This window comes from Hipposideros armiger, unplaced genomic scaffold (genome assembly GCF_001890085.2).
Source record: "Hipposideros armiger isolate ML-2016 unplaced genomic scaffold, ASM189008v1 scaffold_740, whole genome shotgun sequence".
In the NCBI taxonomy this organism is placed as follows: Eukaryota; Metazoa; Chordata; class Mammalia; order Chiroptera; family Hipposideridae; genus Hipposideros; species Hipposideros armiger.
The window spans coordinates 311,376-333,208 of NW_017732090.1; the positions used below are offsets into that span (position 1 = coordinate 311,376).

Here is a 21,833-nt window from a genome sequence, read left to right on the forward strand (position 1 = left end):
TAGGATATACTTCAGAAGAAAACATTGAAGCTCTGAAGTTTTAGCTTCTTAACAAGAACATTTTGCTTCTTCTTTAGTATCATTCTGAGGTTGATCAGCTTGTTCATGCTGACTGAAACATGAAAATTATTGTTTATGCCCACATTATATAAGTAATATAATGTATTAAAATCTTCCTGTCTTAAAATCTTCCTGTCTAGGAAGGCCAGTGTAGGGGGTTAGTGCATCAAAGGAGGGATATCCTACATGTTTTAATGTGGTCCTATCACCTAAGTTTTAAGACAATTATTAGCTATTTTGAGGACTTACTAAGGTTTCATTAATGTTTCTTTTCTGGTCTGTGTATATTTCACCTTCTTTGGCCATTTGACCAGATCAGATTTTTTAATTTTTAATTTTTAAATTGGGGAACAGTGTGTTTTTCCAGGGTCCATCAGCTCCAAGTCAAGTTGTTGTTTCAATCTAGTTGTGGAGAGTGCAGGTTCAGTGGCCCATGCAGGGATTGAACTGGCAACCTTGGTATTATGAGCACTGCACTCTAACCAACTGAGCCATCCGGCCACCCCAAGATCAGATTTCTAACATTTATTCTATAGCTGTAAACTGTCATGTTTGAAAGAGAGTAAGTTTTTTTATGTTTGCAAACCATTATTTAACTGATTAACAGCTGATGAACATATATTACCATAATATAATAAACATATATTTCTTAGGGTGTAGAAATTAGAAAGCTCAATTCTCTCATTTCAGGGAGTAGGATGCAGTTCTGGAGGGGTAAGTGGTGTGTCTGGGGCCGTGGGTGGTAGACCTGGGGTTGGCATGCAGGCCCTTTGAGTCTTAAGTCCACTTCAGCAAACTATTGGGTTGTCGGAAAGGTCATGAGGTATTTTTTCTATGTTTTTCATTGCAAAAATGCATCATGACTTTTCCGACAATCCAATATAAACTGAATCACCAGTTGCTTTTATTTTAAGTGATACCTGTTGCCATTCCTCCTTCCCATCTCAGGGCGACTCTGGCTTAATACCTCGGATCTGTGAAAGGCTCTTCACTCGGATAAATGAAACCACCAGATGGGATGAAGCATCTTTTCGAACTGAAGTCAGGTAGGGCCCGTGGCCTGAGTAACTGAATGCAAGCTTGGCTGGAATGGATACAAGGAATCCAGTGGATTAAATTATCCATTAAATTAAATTATTCATTCAGGCGCAAGGAATGGATGAAGCCTTTGGGTTTCTAAAAGGAGAGTCTGCCTTTTCCCCTCCTATACTATGGTAATTGGAAGTAAAGCTTACAACACTTTTATATTCAATGACTTTCCTGGGTACACATTGGATTAGGATTTGGGAGGCTGGTAGAAATAACCCAGTTTGGTCAGAAACACTAATGTTGGATGCTTTGCTCAAATAGAGTGAGCTTTTTGACTTTTAAGTGTATACTAAATTCACTTGCCTTATTCTTTTTGCTAAATAAGGTTTGCGTTATTGTTTATGTTGGTAGGATCACTATAAATCTGATCTTTAAATAAGTCTGCATGGTTGCAGTGTTTTTTCCTCCTTGAAATCAAACTTTTCTGGGAACCACTCATTGGTGGTTTTGAGGGCAGATATAGCAATCCAGGGCTCTCATGGCTGCTTGACCTCTCAGTGGCTGTGTGGCCTTGGATAAGTTGTTTGAATCACCCTAAATCTCCACCGCCTAACCTGTAAAGTGGGGATAATAGTAGTACCTACCTCTGGGTAATTATAGGGATTAAATGAAATAATCCAGGTAGAGTGCTTAGCATAGCACCTGATGTATAGTTACCACCCGTAAATGCATGTTGCTGCTGTTATTATTGTTAAATATTTGAAATCACTTTTCCTAATTCAGTTCTATTTAAAATTTTTAGCTACTTAGAGATTTATAATGAACGTGTGAGGGACCTACTTAGGCGGAAGTCATCTAAAACCTTCAATTTAAGAGTCCGTGAGCATCCAAAAGAAGGACCTTATGTTGAAGGTAAGAGTGAATATTTCATAGCCCTATTCTTCTTGGGAATTGGTGCAAAAATAATAGTTTTAAAGAAAAAAGTAGGATAATGGCAAGCTTTAAAAATTTTATTTATTTTTGCCAGTTTATTATAGTAAAAATGACATGTGCTGTCGCTTACATAATATCTATTTAATGAATTCATTCTTCACTGGGCATTCTCTGGTTTTGTGGGGTTTGCCTGTAGATTTCCCCCGGCTTTAAGAACTCTCTGGCCGTTTGTTTTCCAATGTTCTCAGGCAAGATAAGCAACCCTTCAACCTGTCTTTTAAATGCCATTGCATTTTAGCAGAATGTTTTTATTAACCCTAATGGTAACATATGACCATAAGGAGATTCTAAGAATCTTACCTTTTGAAAAGAGCGTTTACAGAGTTTCCTGTGCTATGGTTCTCAGCATTTGTGTTGTGACAGTTGTGTTACAGTCAGTTGTAAGAAATGCCCCAGTAAAGATGGGTAAAGTAAAGGGCTGGGCCTTGCTAATTATTCTACAAATAGGCTGGATTTAAGGCTCTTATAATGAAGCTACTGGCAGATGTAAGTAAGCCTGATATGACAGTGTTGGGAGATAGGCAGTCTTATATGTTACTACTGCTGGGTGTAAATTGCCTACTATGGAGAACAATTTTGCAATATCTATCAAAATTTCAAATGTACTTTGATCAGGCAATTCCACCTCTTAAGAATTTATTCTGCAGAAATATTCTCACACATTTGAAAAGACCTATGTGTACAAGATTATTTGTAGCCGCATTACTTGTGATTGGAAACAAAATGTAAACAACCTCTATAATCTCTATAGGAGACTGGTTAAATTGGTTATGGCACATTCATACAATCGAATGCTTTGTAGCCATAAAAATGAATGAGGACCCATCTTAACTGATACAGAATATTCTTCAATATATTATTACATAGAAAAAAGCAAAATGCAAAACTGTGTTTATGGTATGCTGTCATTTGTATAGGAGAGGAAAAAAAGATGTTTTTATTATATATGTAATTGCCTGTCGATGTATGGGTTATTTCTAGCAGGGCATGGAGAAACTGATTACATTAGTTGCCTGACAGAAAGGGAACTTGGGGGTGGGTTATAGGATAGGGGTTGGGGGACACCCTTTACACAGTATACCTTTTGTAGTATTCGACTTTGGAATGATATGAATGTTCCCAAGGAAATGAATAAAAAGTTTTTAAAGAGGATTTTAAAAATGCTTTTGGTTCTGCATGAAGCTAGTGTTTACATTTCCCTTCTGTTGCTATGCCTAATGCTGACGAGGTTGATGATAATGGCTAACATTTATCCCCATGTGTCAGACATATATGTACATTATCAGATGAGGTGACAGAGGCATGGTGGGTTATGTGGCTTGGTGATAACCACGTAAGTCCACTAGTAAGCAGCAGAGCTGGGATTTGATCCCAGGCAGCCCAGCTACAGTTTCTACTCCACTGCAGAAACAAGTAAGATCTTCAAACAACAGATTTGTCCAGTTGTGTATTTACTTCAGAGAGGTAAATTTCTATTCCATTTACTATATATGTATTAGGAAGATTTCTTCACTCCATCTTTTCTTTTTTTTTTCAGATTTATCCAAACATTTAGTACAGAATTATAGTGATGTAGAAGAACTTATGGATGCAGGAAATATCAATCGCACCACTGCGGCGACTGGGATGAATGACGTCAGTAGCAGGTCTCATGCCATCTTCACCATCAAGTTCACTCAGGTAAGGGCAGCTGTGGGGATTGGCTGGCTCTCTCTCTTAGGTCTTTACTGGCTCATTAACACCAGCTGAGGACCCATCATTGTTGAACCAGGAGCAGCAGCAGGCAAAGGTGACTGACTGTCATTTTCTTGTTAATTAGAGTTGAACATGTGCTGTGTGCTGAGTTTCTCTGTGGTTACAATCACAGTAATTTGAAATGTCCTGATGTGTACCCTTAAGAAATATTTAGCAGGCTTCCGCTTTGTTCAAGACATAAAAAAATTTGCTTTGTGCTTAATTAAGCAAAAGTTTTTATTGTTGCAAGCTCTGTGGGAGATAATGGATTTCAAATCAGACCAGCTGGAGGCCAAGGTGAGTAACTCGCTGCTGTGCATTATCGCTCCATGGAGCTCGCCCCACAGTGTTGATTGTGATTATTAGAATCATTTTAAAGGAAAACGAACATTTTTTTTTTTTTTAAGATTTTTTTACTGGGGCACTGGGGGAGGGGAACAGCATTGGGAAATCGGGGAATGGGAACAGACAAGTTGCTGTCCTTTTGTTCTTCAGTCAGAGCTGGTGTCCCAAGCCAACTCCTAACCAACGCACCCCTTGGCTGGCCCAAGAAAACGAACATTTTTAAGGACTAATATAAGAATTTATTCTGATCAAGGGCTGGAGGGCATTTTGGATATGTCTGGAAATTATTGAGTTTAAATATTTTAACACCTCGGCTAGTAGAACACGTGAACGCAAAAAATGTAGGGTCCTTTCAAAACTTTAGAGTGTGTTAGGAGTTTGGGGATGTCCTGGCTTATATGAACCATTGAACACTTCAGATACAAAAATTTTGCATTCTATTAATGAGGGGGATCAGAGAGCGAAGAAAATGAAAAAACTTCTCTAAGGTCAATTGAACGACCGTCCCAGTAAATTTTGCACATCTTTACTTTTTGTTAGACCTTTGTTTTTGATTGACTCTACTGGTTTTTCTCCTGCTTTCTGGTTAGTGCAGATTAGGATATGACCCTCCCTAGTTTCTAAAAGTCTTATATTTCTATCAAAATACAGTAATTTCTTCTTGGCATTTTGGTTCAGACTGTAAATATAGGTTAAAAGTCTTTGGGAAGGCAAAATTTTGGTAGAATTCAGAAACAAGGGATATAGTATTTAAGATTTTTCAGGATTTTATAATTTGTAAAACAAATGTTTTAACATTGGTTAACAGTCAAATGATCTTTTACATAATTGTCTATGTTTATCATACTTTGGAGAGCTTGGAATTGTGCTTGGAATGCTGAAGATTCTAGATTAGAACAAAACTAATTATTTACTTCTATTTTTCTTTGTTGAGTGCCTCTCAGTGCCTATGTTCCTATTCCATCTCAGTTAGACTCTGTAAACCTTTGTTGAGAAAGCCTGAGTGTTCTGAGTAATGGAATAGTTTTTAAGAATCGTATGTGGTATAGTTCTATTAGATTCAATTTAGTTTTGGACATTTTTATAATCAGTAAGAATTCCAATGAAACAACACAATTAAAGAAAAAAACCAAAACTCCCTACTCAGAGATCACAGTGAGGAGTGGAAAATAATTAGAATTTGTATCATAAACAACATCAAGACTGTTTATACTTCTTCAATTTTGCTTTTATGTTTTACTACAGGCAAAATTTGACTCTGAAATGCCATGTGAAACCGTGAGTAAGATCCACTTAGTTGATCTTGCTGGAAGTGAGCGTGCCGATGCCACTGGTGCCACGGGAGTTAGGCTGAAGGAAGGGGGGAATATTAACAAATCCCTCGTGACTCTGGGAAATGTCATTTCTGCCTTAGGTAGGTTTATACTTGTTTTCTGCCTTCTTTTATTCTTTGTGGTACTGTACTAGCACTAAGCAATTATGTTTAATGTTTGTGTTACAAACTGAGGTTGTATCCTCAAGGTTTTCTGAAGCCAAATTAGAGGGGAAAAAACCAATTTTAATAATTGTTTTTTTTTTTTTTTGTCCTGTTTTTCTTCCTGTCTGCAGCCGATTTATCTCAGGATGCAGCAAACCCTCATGTAAAGAAGAAGCAAGTTTTTGTGCCTTACAGAGATTCTGTTTTGACTTGGTTGTTAAAAGATAGCCTTGGAGGAAACTCTAAAACTATCATGATTGCCAGTAAGAATTTTAAGTTCTTTTCTTCAACGTATAGTGTTTCTTGTGAATTGACTGTAAATATTTAATTTTAAAGAGTCTCTTTGGGAAATAATGCCTTTTTATGTTAAAAAAATAATAGTTTTTCTATCTTGAAGAAAACCACTTCTTGTGATCCGGTCTGCCGTATCATATTACCAACTTTCCCCCTCTTCCTAGTTCCATAAATTTGCCATGTTCTTGGTATGCCAGCTGTGATACATGCAGAACGACTCTCAGCTTTTCTCTGCTTAAGGTACAGGACAGAAACTTTTAACTGATGGGAGAAAATCATAAGGACATAAAGGAAAGGTTACCCAACTTTGTTTTATATTTTAAAGCAGTAAATGTGTAATTTAAGAATTGAGAGAGGAGGGGGAAAGAACCCTAATAAATGTAACAAATAATAATAACAGTAATATACGTCTATATTTTCACTAATTAACTGAAAGAAGCAGAAGGGAGGAAAAATGTACAAAGGAAACATAATTGTTGAGGAGAATTCAAAAACTGTTTCCCTTCGAATCTCACTTTTCCTCCCCCTTTCTCTCTTCCCTTCCCCTGCCTCCATGTCTCCCTCACCCTCCATGCCATTTATTAACTAGGCAGGGGATCTACCCTGGGGTATGCACCCCAGATGCAGTTGTATAGTTACCTAAGCCCTGAAGTTTGTGGTGGTGTGGTGTGTCTGTGGGTGCGATTAACCAAAGCTTTAAGGGGTAAAGAATTAACTGATCTATTGACTCTTCAAAAATTTTCATGCTCTGGGATTTTATAGGTGGTACAGTTTGCCAGAACTTTTAAAAATATATTTCAATTTCGACTGAATATTGAGAAGTACAAATACAGTAGTCCTCCAATCTGTGGTTTCACTTTCTGTGTATTCATTTACCTGTATTTAATTTTGGTCCAAAAATATTAAATGGAAAATTTCAGAAATAAACAATTCGTAAATTTTAAACTGTGTACTGTTCTGAGTAGCCTGATGAAATCTTTCGCCATCCTGCTCAGTCCCGCCCAAGATGTGAATCATCCCTTTGTCCAGCACATCCATGCTCTATACGCTCCCTGTCCATTGGTCACTTAGTAGTCATTTGTTTATCAGATCCACTGTCCTGGTATCGCAGCGCTTATGTTCAAGTAACACTTATTTTACTTAATAATGGCCCCAAAGCACAAAAGTAGTGATATTGGCAATTCAGATATGCCAAAGAAAAGCTGTAAAGTGCTTCTTATAAATGAGGTGAAAGTTCTCAATAAGGAAAGAAAACAATTGTATGCTGAAGTTGCTAAGAACTACAGTAAGTACAAATCTTCTATTTAATGTGAAATTGTGAAGAAGGAAAAAGAAATTCATTCTAGTTTTGCTGTCACACCTCAAACTGCAAGAGTTACAGCCACAGTGTGTGATAAGTTCTTAGTTAAGCGGAAAAGTTGTGGGTGGAAATCATGAACAGAAAACATTTCAATTGACGGCAACATGTTGCTCCAAAAAGCATTGAGCCTATATACATAGACTTCAGCAGGGTGTCCGCTGAAACAAGTGACACCAAAGCATTTACTGCAAATAAGTGATGGTTGCACAGATTCAGGAATAAGTTTGGACTGAAAAATTGAAAAATTACTGGAGAGGCTGTATCTGCCGATGAAGAAGCTGCTGCCACATTTCCAGCTGAGTTGAAGAAGTTGATCAGGGCTCGGTACTATCCGTGGTTTTAGGCATCCACTGGGGGTCTTGGGACATATTCCCCGTGGATAAGGCAGGGACTACTGTAGTTTTGAAATCTTCTTCTTCCTATATTTTTAATAGAGAAAACTCCCTAAACTACAGTGGAGTATCTCATATTTTATTATAGCATTGGTTAGATGGCTGAGTCTATGCTTAAGAGCAAATGATATTTAATTTAGTATAGTGAACACCTTTACTATAAATCTTAAATAATTTTTAGGATTCATTACTGTGGCAATGAATATTTAGTCTATCTAATGGCCTGGGGTTAATCTGACTTTTAAATTACAAACCAACTTTGTATTAAATGAAACACAGAGTGCTAGATAAATTATTTTTTTAATTCATTCTTCACAGCCATTTCACCTGCTGATGTCAATTATGGAGAAACCCTAAGTACTCTTCGCTATGCAAATAGAGCCAAAAATATCATCAACAAGCCTACCATTAATGAGGATGCCAACGTCAAACTCATCCGTGAGCTGCGAGCTGAAATAGTCAGACTGAAAACACTGCTTGCTCAAGGGAATCAGGTTGGGTTTTTTTGAGATTTATGGATAATTTTCTTTGAGTAATGGCATCTATTTCTAGATCTTAATGAGACAATTATCTCACTCATTGTATTGATTTGAGTAAATAAGTTTTAAGTAAAGCTTGAATGAGTTAACTGGTTTCTCCTTTACATCACCGCCCGTTCCCCCACCCCCCACATTGGCTTTTATATTTATTATGTGCTCTGTGTGTAAGTAATATTTTATCTACTAAACCCATAATGATTAACCATCTAATAGTTATCAATTATGGATGGAAATTTAACATGCAATAGGATTAGCAGCATAATCTCCATTTGTAGAAGGAAATTGAGGTGCTTGGAGTAATATTTAAAATTCTACCCATTTTATGACTTGAAAATGTATTTTAACAGAAAGAAAGACTAGTTTGAATACCTTTCTGAGTCTTTATTTTGTATTGCCCATTACAGAGGTAGTTATCGTGATACAGTGACATGTGTAACATACCTGTGGCTTGGTTGAGAGGATGTCCCTGGGGCCTTGTTGATTGTTGAAACAGCCTCACTTCAGGATTCTAGTGAAGGAGCCTTGTCCTTTTGTGTTTTTCACAGTAAACTTCCTTATAATCTGCATAGTGTACATGCAGAGTTACAGTCTTGATGAACAGTGTGAGTTAGGTTCTTACAGGTTTAGACTGTTGAGATGAAAGGCCACTCTTGAAAGAAAATCAAGGACAGCTTTTTAAAATTTTCAAGTTAGATTGCAGTTAGAAATAAGGATACATTTCTTCCTATTTTCTTAACCTATGAATAGATGCATCATTAAAAAACACTTTTGTTTAAAATGCAAAGTACTTGCTTGGGAGCAGCTTCTTGAAGCCCTTCACTTTCCATAAGTGGTTTGACCTATGAAAATATTGACAGGTTAAAAACTTTACTGGGTTTCCTGTGTCCTGAAATACACCTGACAGTTCTTTCTCATAGGTGGCAGGCAACAGTTGCGTGGGAATTGCTTATTGCACTTAAAAATATGTCCACATCCATTTTACTTTTTGATGTGGAGCTTTCCTGTGTGTGAAGGGAAGTTGTCAGAACAAGTGGTCCTGCTGTATGTGCTGTTATTGGGCTCATGTAATTTATGACATGAACCACAATAGTCATTTTTATTTATACACTTTGTTAATGCAATCTTTTTTTCAATGTTTTTAAAACATTATTTATCTGAAGTAAACATTTAAGGATGATTGCACAGGATCACCCAAACTATTATATGTGAAGGGAAGTATTTGGAAAATTCTTGTGCAACTTCTTGTACTTAATGTTTCACTAAGTTATGAGAATGAAGGAAAAGAAAAATCAGCCATTTTAAGTCAAGCTGAGGAAATCCTTGAAAGGAGCCTTATCACATGGACAGAAAAACTCTAGAATTTTTAAATTCTATCTGAGGAGTGTTTTCAGAGGTATTGTGTATGCCTGTCACCTTATACTTTGTGGTCTTTTATCTTGTTTCTTTCATGACCAAAGACTACTGCTGTAATTAAAGGAGTATTTTTGTTACTGTAGTTTTGGGAGTGAGGATGGAAAAGATAGTCAAGTCTATTTTAGAACATACCAAAGATAAAATTCTTTGATAAACTTAATACATTACCATAAAAACAGGAGCCCAATTTAAAATAGCTTATCACAATATGAAGCTATAAATTGTTGTGAGACAATACAGGCTCATCCTAGATTAATGAAATTTGTGATGCTCAATAAAATAAGCAGGTGTTCTTAAGTGCCCATTAACAATCTCTGTTTCAAGTTTTCTGATGACATTGTTGTATTCCCACAATATTTTATTCCAAATGCTGCCATGGTTCATTGAGAATGTTACTGAAATCAAAGTTGCATTTCTAGGGTTATTTTAGTGCAGCTAAATAAAAGTAAACCCCTACTTTTAATAATTTTATGTATTCGTCAATGCAAAATGTCATGTGCATCAGAGTTTCAAAAGCACAATTTAAATAAAGCAAAATATTTTAACATGTATTGGATTTGCTTCTAAATATATATATATGTAGTAGTTTGCATATATATGTATATATATAAATATATATACATGAACTCTTTAGTGAAGTATTATATATTCACAAAAGAATACATAGTACAAGTATACAGATTAATGAATTTTCACAAGCTGAATTCACCCATATAACCTGCACCCACATCAAGGAACAGAACATTAACTGCACCCGAGAAGTCCCCTTTAAATTTCCTTACCAGGTACCACCTGCCCTACCTCTCAAGGGCAATGACTATCCTGATTTCTAAAGGCATAGGTTAGTTTTTAGTTGTGCCTACTTTTGTTCTTTATACAAATAGAATCATGCAGTATACAGTCTTTTGATCTCACTTCCTTCATTCAACATTGTATTTGTGAGATTCATCCATGTCAGTTCATGTAGTTGTAGATCCATTTATTTTCATTTCTGTATTGCATTCCATCATACAAATGTGTCCCAACTCATTTATCCTATTTTTGATGAGCATTTGGGGAGCTTCCTTCTGGTGCTATTAATGCTACTGTGGACTTTCCTGTACATGACTTTTACTGAACGTACAGGGAGGTGTATTTCTGTTAGGTTTAGACCTAAGAGTGGAATTGATGGGTCAGAAGTGTACACATATGTATGTTCAGTTTTAGTAGATACCACCAAACAATTTTTAGAAGTGGTTAGACCAATTTATACTGCACTGTCAGTATATGCAAGTGCCAGCTGTAGTTGCTGCAGGTCCTTGCTAACACTTGGTATTGTCCATTTTTCTTTGTAACCATCCTGATGGCTGCATAGTGGTATTACAGAAAGATTTTAGGTTGCGCTTCTCAGATGATTAATGAAGTCGAGCACTTGGATATCTTGTATTTTCAAGTGTTCTCTTTTATTATATTTAAAACATCTTTTCAGATTTCTGTTTTGAATTTGGTAGAGAGAAAATGTCTCAACTCTTCTCTCTTGAATGTATCTGGGGCTAAGAAGAAAATTAAACAATATAGAAATGAAATACACAACAAAAGTCAGGAAGGAAAGACAATGAGAGAAGATGGAAGTAGGGAAAAAAAATCGTCATTTTTGTAGCTGGAGTCACAGAGAAACTTTAAATAATAGATAGATAATAGAAATATTATGTGTAAACTTTTAAGATAGACCCCTCTCAGAGAGGGTCACACAGGAAAGCTCAGATATATGATGTTTGTAAGGCAGGACAAAGCTCTTCCAGCTAATTCAAAGGGAAAGACAGCATTGCAAAAACAGCATTATTTGAGCCTAAAAAAAAGCACTTTATCATGACAAAGAGTACAATTTATAATTAAAATCAAACATGACATCAGCTTTCATAAAGGAAAAAAAGAACAACAAATCCATAGGAAATAGCGGGAGCAGAGCCATACACGCATTTGTCATAGGGAACTTGAATTCCTCTTTTATTTCCAATAAGTGAGGACATAGCATATTTACATGACAAAATGAAAATTTTCTTGGATCAATACAAACCAGGAAAAAGACTGCCAACTCATGCAACAAATGACTACTTCTTTATTATGAGAAGAGCTATTAAAAGAATAAGAAAAAGATTGCAACCTGACAGAAAAGTGAACAAATAACTCATAGAAGAGTTTCAAATGGCGTCTAAATGTATGAAAGTATGCTCAATGTCATTTGAAATATGGTAAATGCAAATATTAAGAATAGTGAAATGCATATATATATATATGTGTGTGTGTGTGGATATATACATAGTTATCAAGCTGTGTATTTTACTGTATGTAAATTATACCTCAAAGTGCTTTCAAAAACAATGAGTTGTCCTTTTTACCTATCAGATGGGTGAAAATTAAAATGCTTGATTGCACAGCATAGTGGCAAGGGTGGAAGCCAGAGGCGCACATGGGTGCCGTCAGTGGAGTTGATATTGCTGCAGTTCTGATGTAGTGTTACTCTTGGTTTAACACATGAACTTAGTCTGAGTATTATTTAATCCTGAACATTTTTCTTCTAAACAGATACCTTACAATGAGTATTTAATTGGAAATGGTTTAGTTTTACCAAAGATTTCTTTTGAAAAGGTCTTAGATAGGCCTTTCTTTACATGTGCTTTAAAATAATTTTTCAAAAGTCATGGTGGTCATGATAGCCTGCATGCATATATCTGTCAGTTATTATCTACTTAGTTGATTGATGTGGTAGGAATGTGTCAGCCTTGATTATAGGTGAAAAATCCCAATAGTGGATTATGTAAAATTAACCATGTTATAAAGGTTTACTAATTGTTTTGAAAATTGTTAAACATATATAATGATGTAGTCATTATAACGTCTGCGACTAGCATTTCTTCATTTAAAATATTTATTGAGCACCATCTGTGTGCCAGAAGACATGCTAGGTGCAGTGATGCATTGAAGTAATGCATTAGCCAAGCTTCTTTTCCTTCACTAAGGATGAATTTGACCTTGGGTTAACTTGCTGGCTTCATTCTCTGTAAATGGATAAAAGTGGGATGCCAGCTATAAAACCAGGCAGCATCTCTAATGATAAAAATCCATCTAATTGGTGAATTGCATCTAGATTAGGATGAACTATATAAAAACCATAAATGCCTGTTGAGAAGCCATAGCTTTGGGTTTCCTTGAGTTCAGTGACTCTTATAACAGGTGTGTTCCTTGTGGGGACCCTGGAGAATGTGCCTATGGCATTGTTAGAAGAGATGTTGGCCCACGTGGGTTTCTAAGCTATGGTGGGCCCCACACACACTTGTGTGAATCTTGACCCCTCAAGAGGGCCAAGCAGTAGCTCCTGGACAGCTGTGATGATGACTGCAGAGACCACATGATGACCTTGCCCTTCCCAGCTGGCAGTTCTGCTTTTTGCTGAGTACACAGATACCAAGTGTGGCCCATGCTAATCTTGTTAGTCTGAATGTTTAACCGAGCCTAATAAGACGGCCTCATGGGTATTATATTTGTTTGAATAGAAATTGAGAAGTAAATAGTAATGAAAAGAATGCTTAGCCTCTGGGGAGGACAACTTGGCTATTAAAAAATATATATATACATATAGATAATTCACAGATTCCCTTCTAGTAATTTATTCTGTTGATACAGCCATGTATATTGTAGGAATAATCATTGTAGCATTGCTGGTAAAGCCGAAGAGTAGAAAAAACTGCATTTCCATTAATAGGGAAGCACTGACGTAAATTTTAGAATATTCATACAGTTCTACTCTGTGGTGGAATTGGAAATGTTAAAAAGAATCAAGTGGTTTTAATTATACTGTATTGGTAAAATGTCAGTTATGTTACATTTGTCTTTTTTCACTTTGCTGATTTGTATTGCAAATATAAGTTTACCAGGCTGCCATGGTTTTGAATATTATAAGTAACCCATAGAGTAAAAACTTAGTGGTGTGATTTATACTTTTTGAGGGTGTGGGACAATACTTTTTAGCTCCATTTAATAGTTTATTTGGCAGTTTGGGGTAATTTACTATATCATGAAGAAATCCTTCCTCGAGATTATCTCTGTTTACTAATTGCTGCTTTCTTATGGTTTAAATCTTAGATTGCCCTCTTAGACTCCCCCACAGCCTTAAGTATGGAGGAAAAACTTCAGCAGAATGAAGCAAGAGTAAGTGATACCTTGATTTCTTGTTATTTGAAAATCATAACTTTTACTATTATTTTAAGTGCATGCTTTTTAGTTGTGGTTATTTGAGACTTATTTTCTTGTTTTATTACACTTAACTTTCCCTGTCCCTACCCTGTGATTATTTTTTTAAAAAGCACAATAGTTGACTTTTTATGCATCTCATTTTGTTATCTGACTTAATAAATGGAGTTTGTCTGGCACTTGGTGGTTAAGGGTAACTGAAATTCACGTGCAGGCCTCACTGATGAAACAGGCCACTGGGGGCTTCAGAGTAGTCCCAGGTTGAGGGGAGGCCATGTTCAACATTGAATGAAACAGCGGTGATCCCCATATCTTAACCATAGCTAGACCATGACCACTGTTTAGGTTTTTGTCAACCTTTTGCTTCATTTCCAGTGGGAGGTGCAGCACTTGAGGAATCTCGAAATACTCTAGGTAGATGCTTAGTTTCTCTTAATCTAGGTGAGCTTTGAGGCAGGGAGAGAGAATGCAGTGAGTGTCCAGAAGAGAGAGTAGCTCTAGAGTTGTTGTGGGCTGAAGCCAGTGTTTGTGCACTGGTGCTTTTTGAAAACCAGTTTCATGACTGACCTGGTTCTATACTAATTTTGTTTTTTAAAAAATAACCCTCTGTGAAAAGAGAAACAGTCATTAAGGACATTTTTGGAGTGGATTTTGTTCACTGCACTGAATTGTTAAAACAGACTGAGAAAGAAAATTGGAGTCTGTTGGTGAGGCTCTTTCAAGAATACACAATATTGAAGATATAAATTGGGTTGTAGTTAAGGAACTTGTTGACACTTCCCTAGTTAATTATGCTGGTTAATTTGCTGATAATAGCATTAGTAAAATCATTAGTTTCTTAATCCCTATTTTTCTCATGAAATTTTGTATTTAGTACTTCAAATTCTAATTTTGAGTGCTTTGAAATGTCTGGATATAGTCTTAAATTGTTTCTTAATTATAGTTTTCAGGAATACCTAGCAAGTTAATAGAAACCAATAAACATTTTAATTGGAATGCATTACACATGCTGTGGCAGAAATGACTGCCTATCTTGTTCATAACATTTTCTAAATTTTCATCTATTTTTTGGATGACCTTTTAAAATCATTTGCCATCTGCTTGGCTATAAAGCTTATCATCTGGTCACATTGTTAGAGGTGCTATCACGTTTGCATTTTTTCTTAATTTTATAAATGAAAATTTTTTGCTTTAAATTCAATAGTAAAATAAACCCAAGGCATACTTAACATTTTAAAGCTAGAATTATTTGATTGAAGTGGGAAAGGATTAATTGGCTTATGTATCTTCAAAGAAAAAATATCTGTTGGTGAAATGCAAAAGCATTTATTAATGCTTTGTGTTTCTCGGATAAATTACCTGTGAGACTCTGTTAATTGATTATTATAAATTAGTAAATTCAATACACCAATCTTTCCCCTTTGGTAGGGAGAGAAGGTATAAGAATATTCATTTTCTGAAATCTCTTCTAAAATGAAAGCACTGAGAGCCATATAACTTTTATTGCTGTTATTGGACTTTGCAGGGTTGGCATCACTTAAGTGATGAAGGACTGGAATGTATGACTGTTCCAGATTAATCAGGGCAATCTTATCAAACCATTAAAAACAAGCAAAAAACAAAGTTAGGCTCAGTCCTGTTTCTGTTTCTTTTTTTTTTCTTTTTCCAAGAAATGATAGATTTTGACATTATTAGTGAAAACAAGAGATATTATTTTAAATTTGAAGTTCTACAGCACTATTAGAGGTAAACTAAGGAGTAAAGTGAATGACCAATTCAATATAGGTGGGTGAGATAGATTTTGGTTTTCTTCGTAGATAAACCATCAGTCCAGTTCCTCCATTTCTTGTAACAAATGCTTTCTTTCGTGAAAGTTGAGACATGAATGCTCTTTCCAGTTACTATATTTAATATTAAGTGTGTAGAAAGTATCTTCCTCTTAGCAGTGAAAGGACAGGCAAATGTATGCCGTGCATTCATTTTGGCCTGGTTCAGGAAGAGAACTTAGAGGGAAGACCAGTAGGTGTAAATGGGATGGTGTCTGCTGTTGGGAGTGGGGAGGTGGCAGGAGTACGAAAGTAAAAAGGGGAACAGACTTTGAAAGCACGAGTCGCCCTCTTCTGCCCCTCAGAAGTCATTCTCTTTTAGCTGTAGCTATATTTCTTTTCATAGAACACATTTTTCATTCTTTTTGTTTCTACCTCTTAGTTAGATATCACTTTTTTGCTTCTTAATGAATTACTCACTAGGATCATATAAAAAGTTTTAAGGAACTAGCAGAATATTTTCATTAACTTTGAGAAGCAACTTACAACTGTGGTGTGTTCAACAGTGGGGGACGTTTTCTCCCCTAAATTACATAAGACTGGAGAGAAGCTGATTTTTTTATCACAAGATTTTGCTTTCACTGAGTCAATTTAAGAGCCTCTTTTTTTTTTTTTAAGATTGAATGAGATTTATATACTCTATTAACTACAAAAGCAGATTATCTCTTAAAAGAAAACTGCAGCATCCCAGGTGATTTAATCACCACATCTAATGAGAGAGAAGAATGAATCACTATTTCTTAGGACCTAAAGTATAATCAGGAAAAATTAACTCATTTAATAAGACGTTGTCATCCTTGAACTTGTAATTTTGGTTAATATCCAAGGAAGCAGCTTTTATTTAAATACACCATGAAAAAGACTGTTGTAAAACTCTAGGCAATTTACATTCTTTCCTTTGCCGTGATGTAGGTTGTAGGATGAGATCAGCTTGTTTGATTTATATTTGGTGATGGTTCTTTCAGGGATAGGAATTGCTATCTAATTAAAAGATATATAGTACATGCTTCCATAAAGCTATAAGAGTTTGGAAACTTTCTAGAAGAAATATCACAATGTTTTTTTTTGTATGGAGAAACCACATATGTATATTTTTCCTTTTAGGTTCAAGAATTGACCAAGGAATGGACAAATAAGTGGAATGAAACCCAAAATATTTTGAAAGTAAGGACTATGAAAAGGTGTCTTAATTTTACAATGCTGGCTTTTAAATAGGTAAAACTTTTTCTTTCTCTTTCGAATATGGCTATTGTGTGCTTTGCCTAAGGTAAGATCAGTAGAATTGATTAGTGACTTGCGGGGCTGGGGTTCTGGTTTGATTTTGAAGAAATGGGAAAGGGAGCTAGTAGACATTAAAGCTGTGTGTTGTAACACACAGAGGTGATGTTGATACCTAAGGTGTTTGCTTTCACTTGTTGGAGTTTTTCCATTTTTGACTCAACGTGTATTAAATTTCATTTACTATTCAAGGGCATGCACTTTGCCTTTCTGCTTTTGTTAAACCCTGTATAAAAGCGATATGGTAAATGAAAACAAAACAGAACAAAACTTCCATGGTAATATTGTGAAATATGTGTGCACAACATAGCTAGTTTTAGAAATTTCTAACCTAGTAATTTCTTATCAGAATTTTTTTCTGTGTGTCTCAAGGGCTCGACAGTGATGGTCTGCAGTTTTGGCAGGACTCATTGTGAAAGGACATCAGTAATGGCTTCTGTGTTTTATGCTCTGTGCTTCAGAATGCATGTTTCTTTATGTTCCCATTTTTTGCTGAGCTGGTAGAAAACCTGCGTTCTCTATTGAGGGTCAGCAATGCCAGGTTTGAGGTTCAGAACTGAATTTTTTGCTTTGATAGAACTTGTCGGACTTTATGCATGAGAGACTGCGATCCAGAGGCTTTTGAATCCTAGGTTTGTTTTTGAGGTCTGTTGAGGTAAAACTTTTCTAAAGGATTAAAATGCCCCTCTAATATTGGCAAAGCTGGATAGATGAGGTTTAGCCTCATGTCTTGGCTGAACCCAAACTTGGATCCCCTTCGCATGAAAATGGGGCACCCGGTTACTGTTTCATGGGGGTAAACTTTTGAATGCCTGGATTAGCCATTTAGTTCTGCATTTAACAGCTCTCATAGAGAGTGGGGTCAGCATCATATTATTTAAAGCTCTTCTTGTACTACCCTTTAGGCAGCTCAGTCTACTCTGAGGGTTAAAACAACTTTTTCTTGTGAAGTCAGAGGTTGTGCTTCAGTTTTCAGTGGTGGTGCATTCTGATGGTCCTAGAGACATTTCTTCCAGTTACAGAAAATACTACAATAAATGAGGGTTTCTGCATTCAGACTTTCTTTTCTCTCCTCCAGATTATGATGATAATATATTATTTTGAGGTACTTCCTCAGTGTTTTTTTTTTGTTGAGAGGCTTTTGTGTAGGAAACTGAACAAAGACCTGACTCGCATTTCAGAATAGTCAGGTGTGGCATGAGCACCATCAAAGATGAGAATATTTTTCATTGTTTAAGTTGCACCAACTCTAAGAAGTAGTGCCGCATCCCCAGGCTCATGAAGCCAACTTGTTTGACCTTTCATGATGCAATGTACACTTTCCTCAGTAAATTTGTCAAAGAGAGAGAGGGCTTACATCTGCTCTATTTAAGGAAAAGCAAAATCAAATAGTTAGCTATTTGAAAAGATTACTGTACAATAATGCCTGTTAGCAGAGGAAGCAATGCAGCAGTGAATTGAAAGACTTCAGCCTCATCTCTTTTGCTGCTGTACCTCTCCTTGTCACTGTAGTGAGGGTTTTGTAACATCTCCGCAAAGATATCTACACAGAGTGTCACCTTGGTGAACCTCTGAACTTTTTCTTTTGCTTTTTCTCATAAGGTGATTTGGGGCCCTGAAGCTAAAACCCTTTTCCATTTCCAGGTCTATTTTTCATAAATCTTACCACTTCTATTTTTTATAACTTTTCAGATGAGAAGAATAGAAATGTGATATGTGCTAGGTGTTAAAGGTTATGAGAAAGGCTAATCATATTTCAAATTATTCCCTTCTTTTGACATTTCAAGCCCACTTTAGATTTCTCTGCTTGTGTTTGTGCTTTAAACTTGTAGCCGTTTTCTGTTCATGCTTGATAAGGGCTGTCTTCATCTCTTACTGGAAGACAGTGCTTGAGGGCTGAGGTGAAGAAGGGCTACTCAAAGGTTTTTTAAAACATTCTTTGGAAATTGATGGGGGAAGAGGTTGTTATTTGATGAGTTTGTATCTGTGTGGTTTGTGTAATCTTTTCCCATATTTCTGCCATCTGACTGTTCCTTCAGTCAGCTGTTTTTCCAATAATGCTTTGTAGAACCCACTCCAACCCAGTGACCTAAAACATTTATTCTGTCACGCTTGTGCAGATTGGCTGGGGGTTGGCTGCTCAAGTAGGTTTGGCTCGGCCTGGATCCAGGCTGTGGGTGGGTTCCAGGTCTGCTGCACGTGTCTCTCATCCTCTGACCAGTTGGTGGCCTGGGGTGTGCTCCCCTCATCGTCTTGGCCAAGGTACAAGCAGGCAGCCCTCATCATGTGAGCACGTTTCAAGCTTTTGCCCACGTCATGTCTGCTAGCATCCCATTGCCCCAAGCAAGTCACTTGGCTGAACTGAAAGTCAAGGGGGGAAATAAGTATATTTTAGCTGTAATAAGGCCATGGCAAGGGTGTAAATATGTAATCCTACTTTGAAATCAGTGGTTTTACTCTACACACGCCCACGTTAAAATATGAATCTTTAAATTCTGGGAACTTGCCCTTCTACTGAATTTGCCCATTTTGTAGAGACAGGCCCCGTAAAGTAGTACATTTCCAGGATTATCTTCTTCATTAGGACCCGGCTGTTTACCCTGCCAGTTTGTTACTCGGGATCCCTTCTGAGCCCCAAATTCTAAACATTCAAGGAGAGACCTTTGGGGAGAAGACTCAGAGTTAAAATGTCCAGGGGATTGAAGGCGATACAAGGACCAGTTTGGTTTTTATTGGTACAGTGAGAACCTGCCTTGCTACTTTTTCTTGCCCAACTTTATGGACAGGTAACCACGTGTCAGAGAAGACTAATAAGGAGAAGATTAAAGAAAGAGTATAACCCATCTTCTCAGTCATCAGAATGATGTTCTCATTGTTAAGCTGTCTGTGCTGTTTCAGTGATGAGACTTGAGATTAGTTGGTCAGAGTGCATCATGAGCAATTGCTTCAGGAGTATGTGGGAGCCCCTCGCATACAAGGGTAGGATGTTCAAGTCAGTGTGGAAGGCCAACATCCCTTAATGTCAGAATCACTCCTGAAAATCTTTTAATTCACCAGATCCTGAGCTCTTGGATTCTCAAAAGCCAAGGAGTAACTTTGTTCCCTTCTTTTAAATCTGGTCTTTGGCTTTCCTTGCTCTGGATGAGTGAAACTCTAGGTCATGTTGGATGGGGGTAGAGAGAGCATGAAAGGCTGCTGGGTAGACACATGCTCTGACAAAAGGCACTACTGTTCTCAGTCGTGCTGGTGCCACCATGGTGATAAGGATGGAGCCTAGGGCTTTTATGATCTTTGGAATTCAGATCTTAGGCTTGAGTTCTCTTTCTGACTCATTGGGTAGTGACACTTAACCACAACTGTCATACACCGTAGTTCCCAGCTTGGAAATCAGGATGGATGGCAACCTCTTCCATAACATCCAAGTTAACAGGGTAAGAGATAATGAAGTGCTCAGAGTTATTTTGAAAGTAGCTAATGACAGTGGAAAGTATGTATGTCTTAAAGAGGCAGCTCTTAGGCAGGTAAGGAGAGTTTTATTATCCTCCACAGCGTGGTCTGTGTATCTACTCTCTTGCCCCTTCATCTTCTTTCCTCCTTTTCATTAATCTTAATTTTCTAGAAATGAAGGTCCAAGCTCCCCTGCCTGGCCCTGAAAGGCTCTGATCTCAGTTTCACGTGTCTTGTCATAGTCCTCTGTCCCAACACCGCATCCCGCCCTGCCAGATGTCTTGTTGGTCCCTGCACAAAGCTGGGCATTGGGCTTTTTGGTGTCTCCGGGCCTTTGCCTGTGTTGTCTGTCACTCAAGATACTTCCCCTTTCTCTGACTGTTAGATCCATTTTGAAACGCTCTCTGATCATTCTTCTTTCCCACTTCCTAGGTAGGATGATGTTGTTTTCCTCTGGCTTTTATAGCATTTGGTTTTACTTTCTGTCACAGTATTCATCATCTGAGTTTGATGGTCTTGGGGTATCCCTCAAAACCGGAGCAGGATCTGGGCAAGGACTGGCTCTGTCCCTCTGTGTACCAACTCTTAGAACTCTGCTTCTCACCAAGCAGGCATGCAGTGAAAATTTACTGGATTCAAGTAGTATTAAGAAATAAAAATAAATAGCTTTATATTAATTTGCTAATACAATAACAAAATGCCACTCTGGAGGCTAGAAATCAAGATCAAGGTGTCTTCAGGGTTGGTCTCTCCTGAGGGCCTACCTCCTTGGCTTGTGGGTGACCCCATTCTCTCTGTTCTCACGTGACTTTTCTCTGTGTGCCTGCACTTCTGACCACCCTCTGTGTGTCCTAATCTCTTCCTATAAAGACACCAGACAGATTCGATTAGGGCTCACTCTGATGGCTTCATTTTAACTTAATTACCTTTTCAAAGGCCCTATCTCCAAAGACAGTCACATTCTGAGATACTAGGGGTAGGGCTTCAACATACGAATTTTAGGGGAGGGGCTCATTTCAGCCCATAACAACCCTGCACCATACAAATCTGATGACCCAGTGGGAAAAGTAGCATGGAGTGTTGTGCAGTAGTAGTCTTGCCCTAACAGTGTTCTATCTACACATTCTGTCTTACTTTTCTCATTCCTATTTGAAAGACTTATATATGACTGTATTTTTATTCTTGGAAGGAATGTGGCTGAATTCCTTTTGATTGTAGTCTAGTTGTTCATTTGGGCCAGTTAGATCTTTGTTGTTCAAAGTGTGGTTCTTGGACCAGAAGCATCAGCATTACCTAGGAGATGGTTAGAAATGCAGAATCTCAGGCCCCACTGTAGACTTCCTACGTCATCATCTGCACTTTCATAAGATTTCCAGGTGCTGTGTCTACACCTTAAAGTTCGAGTGTTCAATTAGA

The 21,833-nt window shown here is 37.2% G+C and overlaps 1 protein-coding gene across 1 annotated transcript in view; it reads left to right on the forward strand.

Annotated features, from left to right (window-relative positions):
* LOC109373688 (kinesin-like protein KIF16B) overlaps nucleotides 1-16,922 on the forward strand; it is a 62,384-nt gene extending 45,462 nt beyond the window's left edge. Inside the window, exons 5-12 of the mRNA XM_019627769.1 lie at nucleotides 1,009-1,106; nucleotides 1,892-2,001; nucleotides 3,620-3,762; nucleotides 5,407-5,575; nucleotides 5,770-5,901; nucleotides 8,003-8,178; nucleotides 13,759-13,824; nucleotides 16,797-16,922. Of these exons, the coding sequence (XP_019483314.1) occupies nucleotides 1,009-1,106; nucleotides 1,892-2,001; nucleotides 3,620-3,762; nucleotides 5,407-5,575; nucleotides 5,770-5,901; nucleotides 8,003-8,178; nucleotides 13,759-13,824; nucleotides 16,797-16,907 (1,005 nt within the window). The 3' untranslated portion in view covers nucleotides 16,908-16,922. The remainder of the gene's footprint in view (nucleotides 1-1,008; nucleotides 1,107-1,891; nucleotides 2,002-3,619; nucleotides 3,763-5,406; nucleotides 5,576-5,769; nucleotides 5,902-8,002; nucleotides 8,179-13,758; nucleotides 13,825-16,796) is intronic.
* The last annotated feature ends 4,911 nt before the right edge of the window (nucleotides 16,923-21,833 follow it).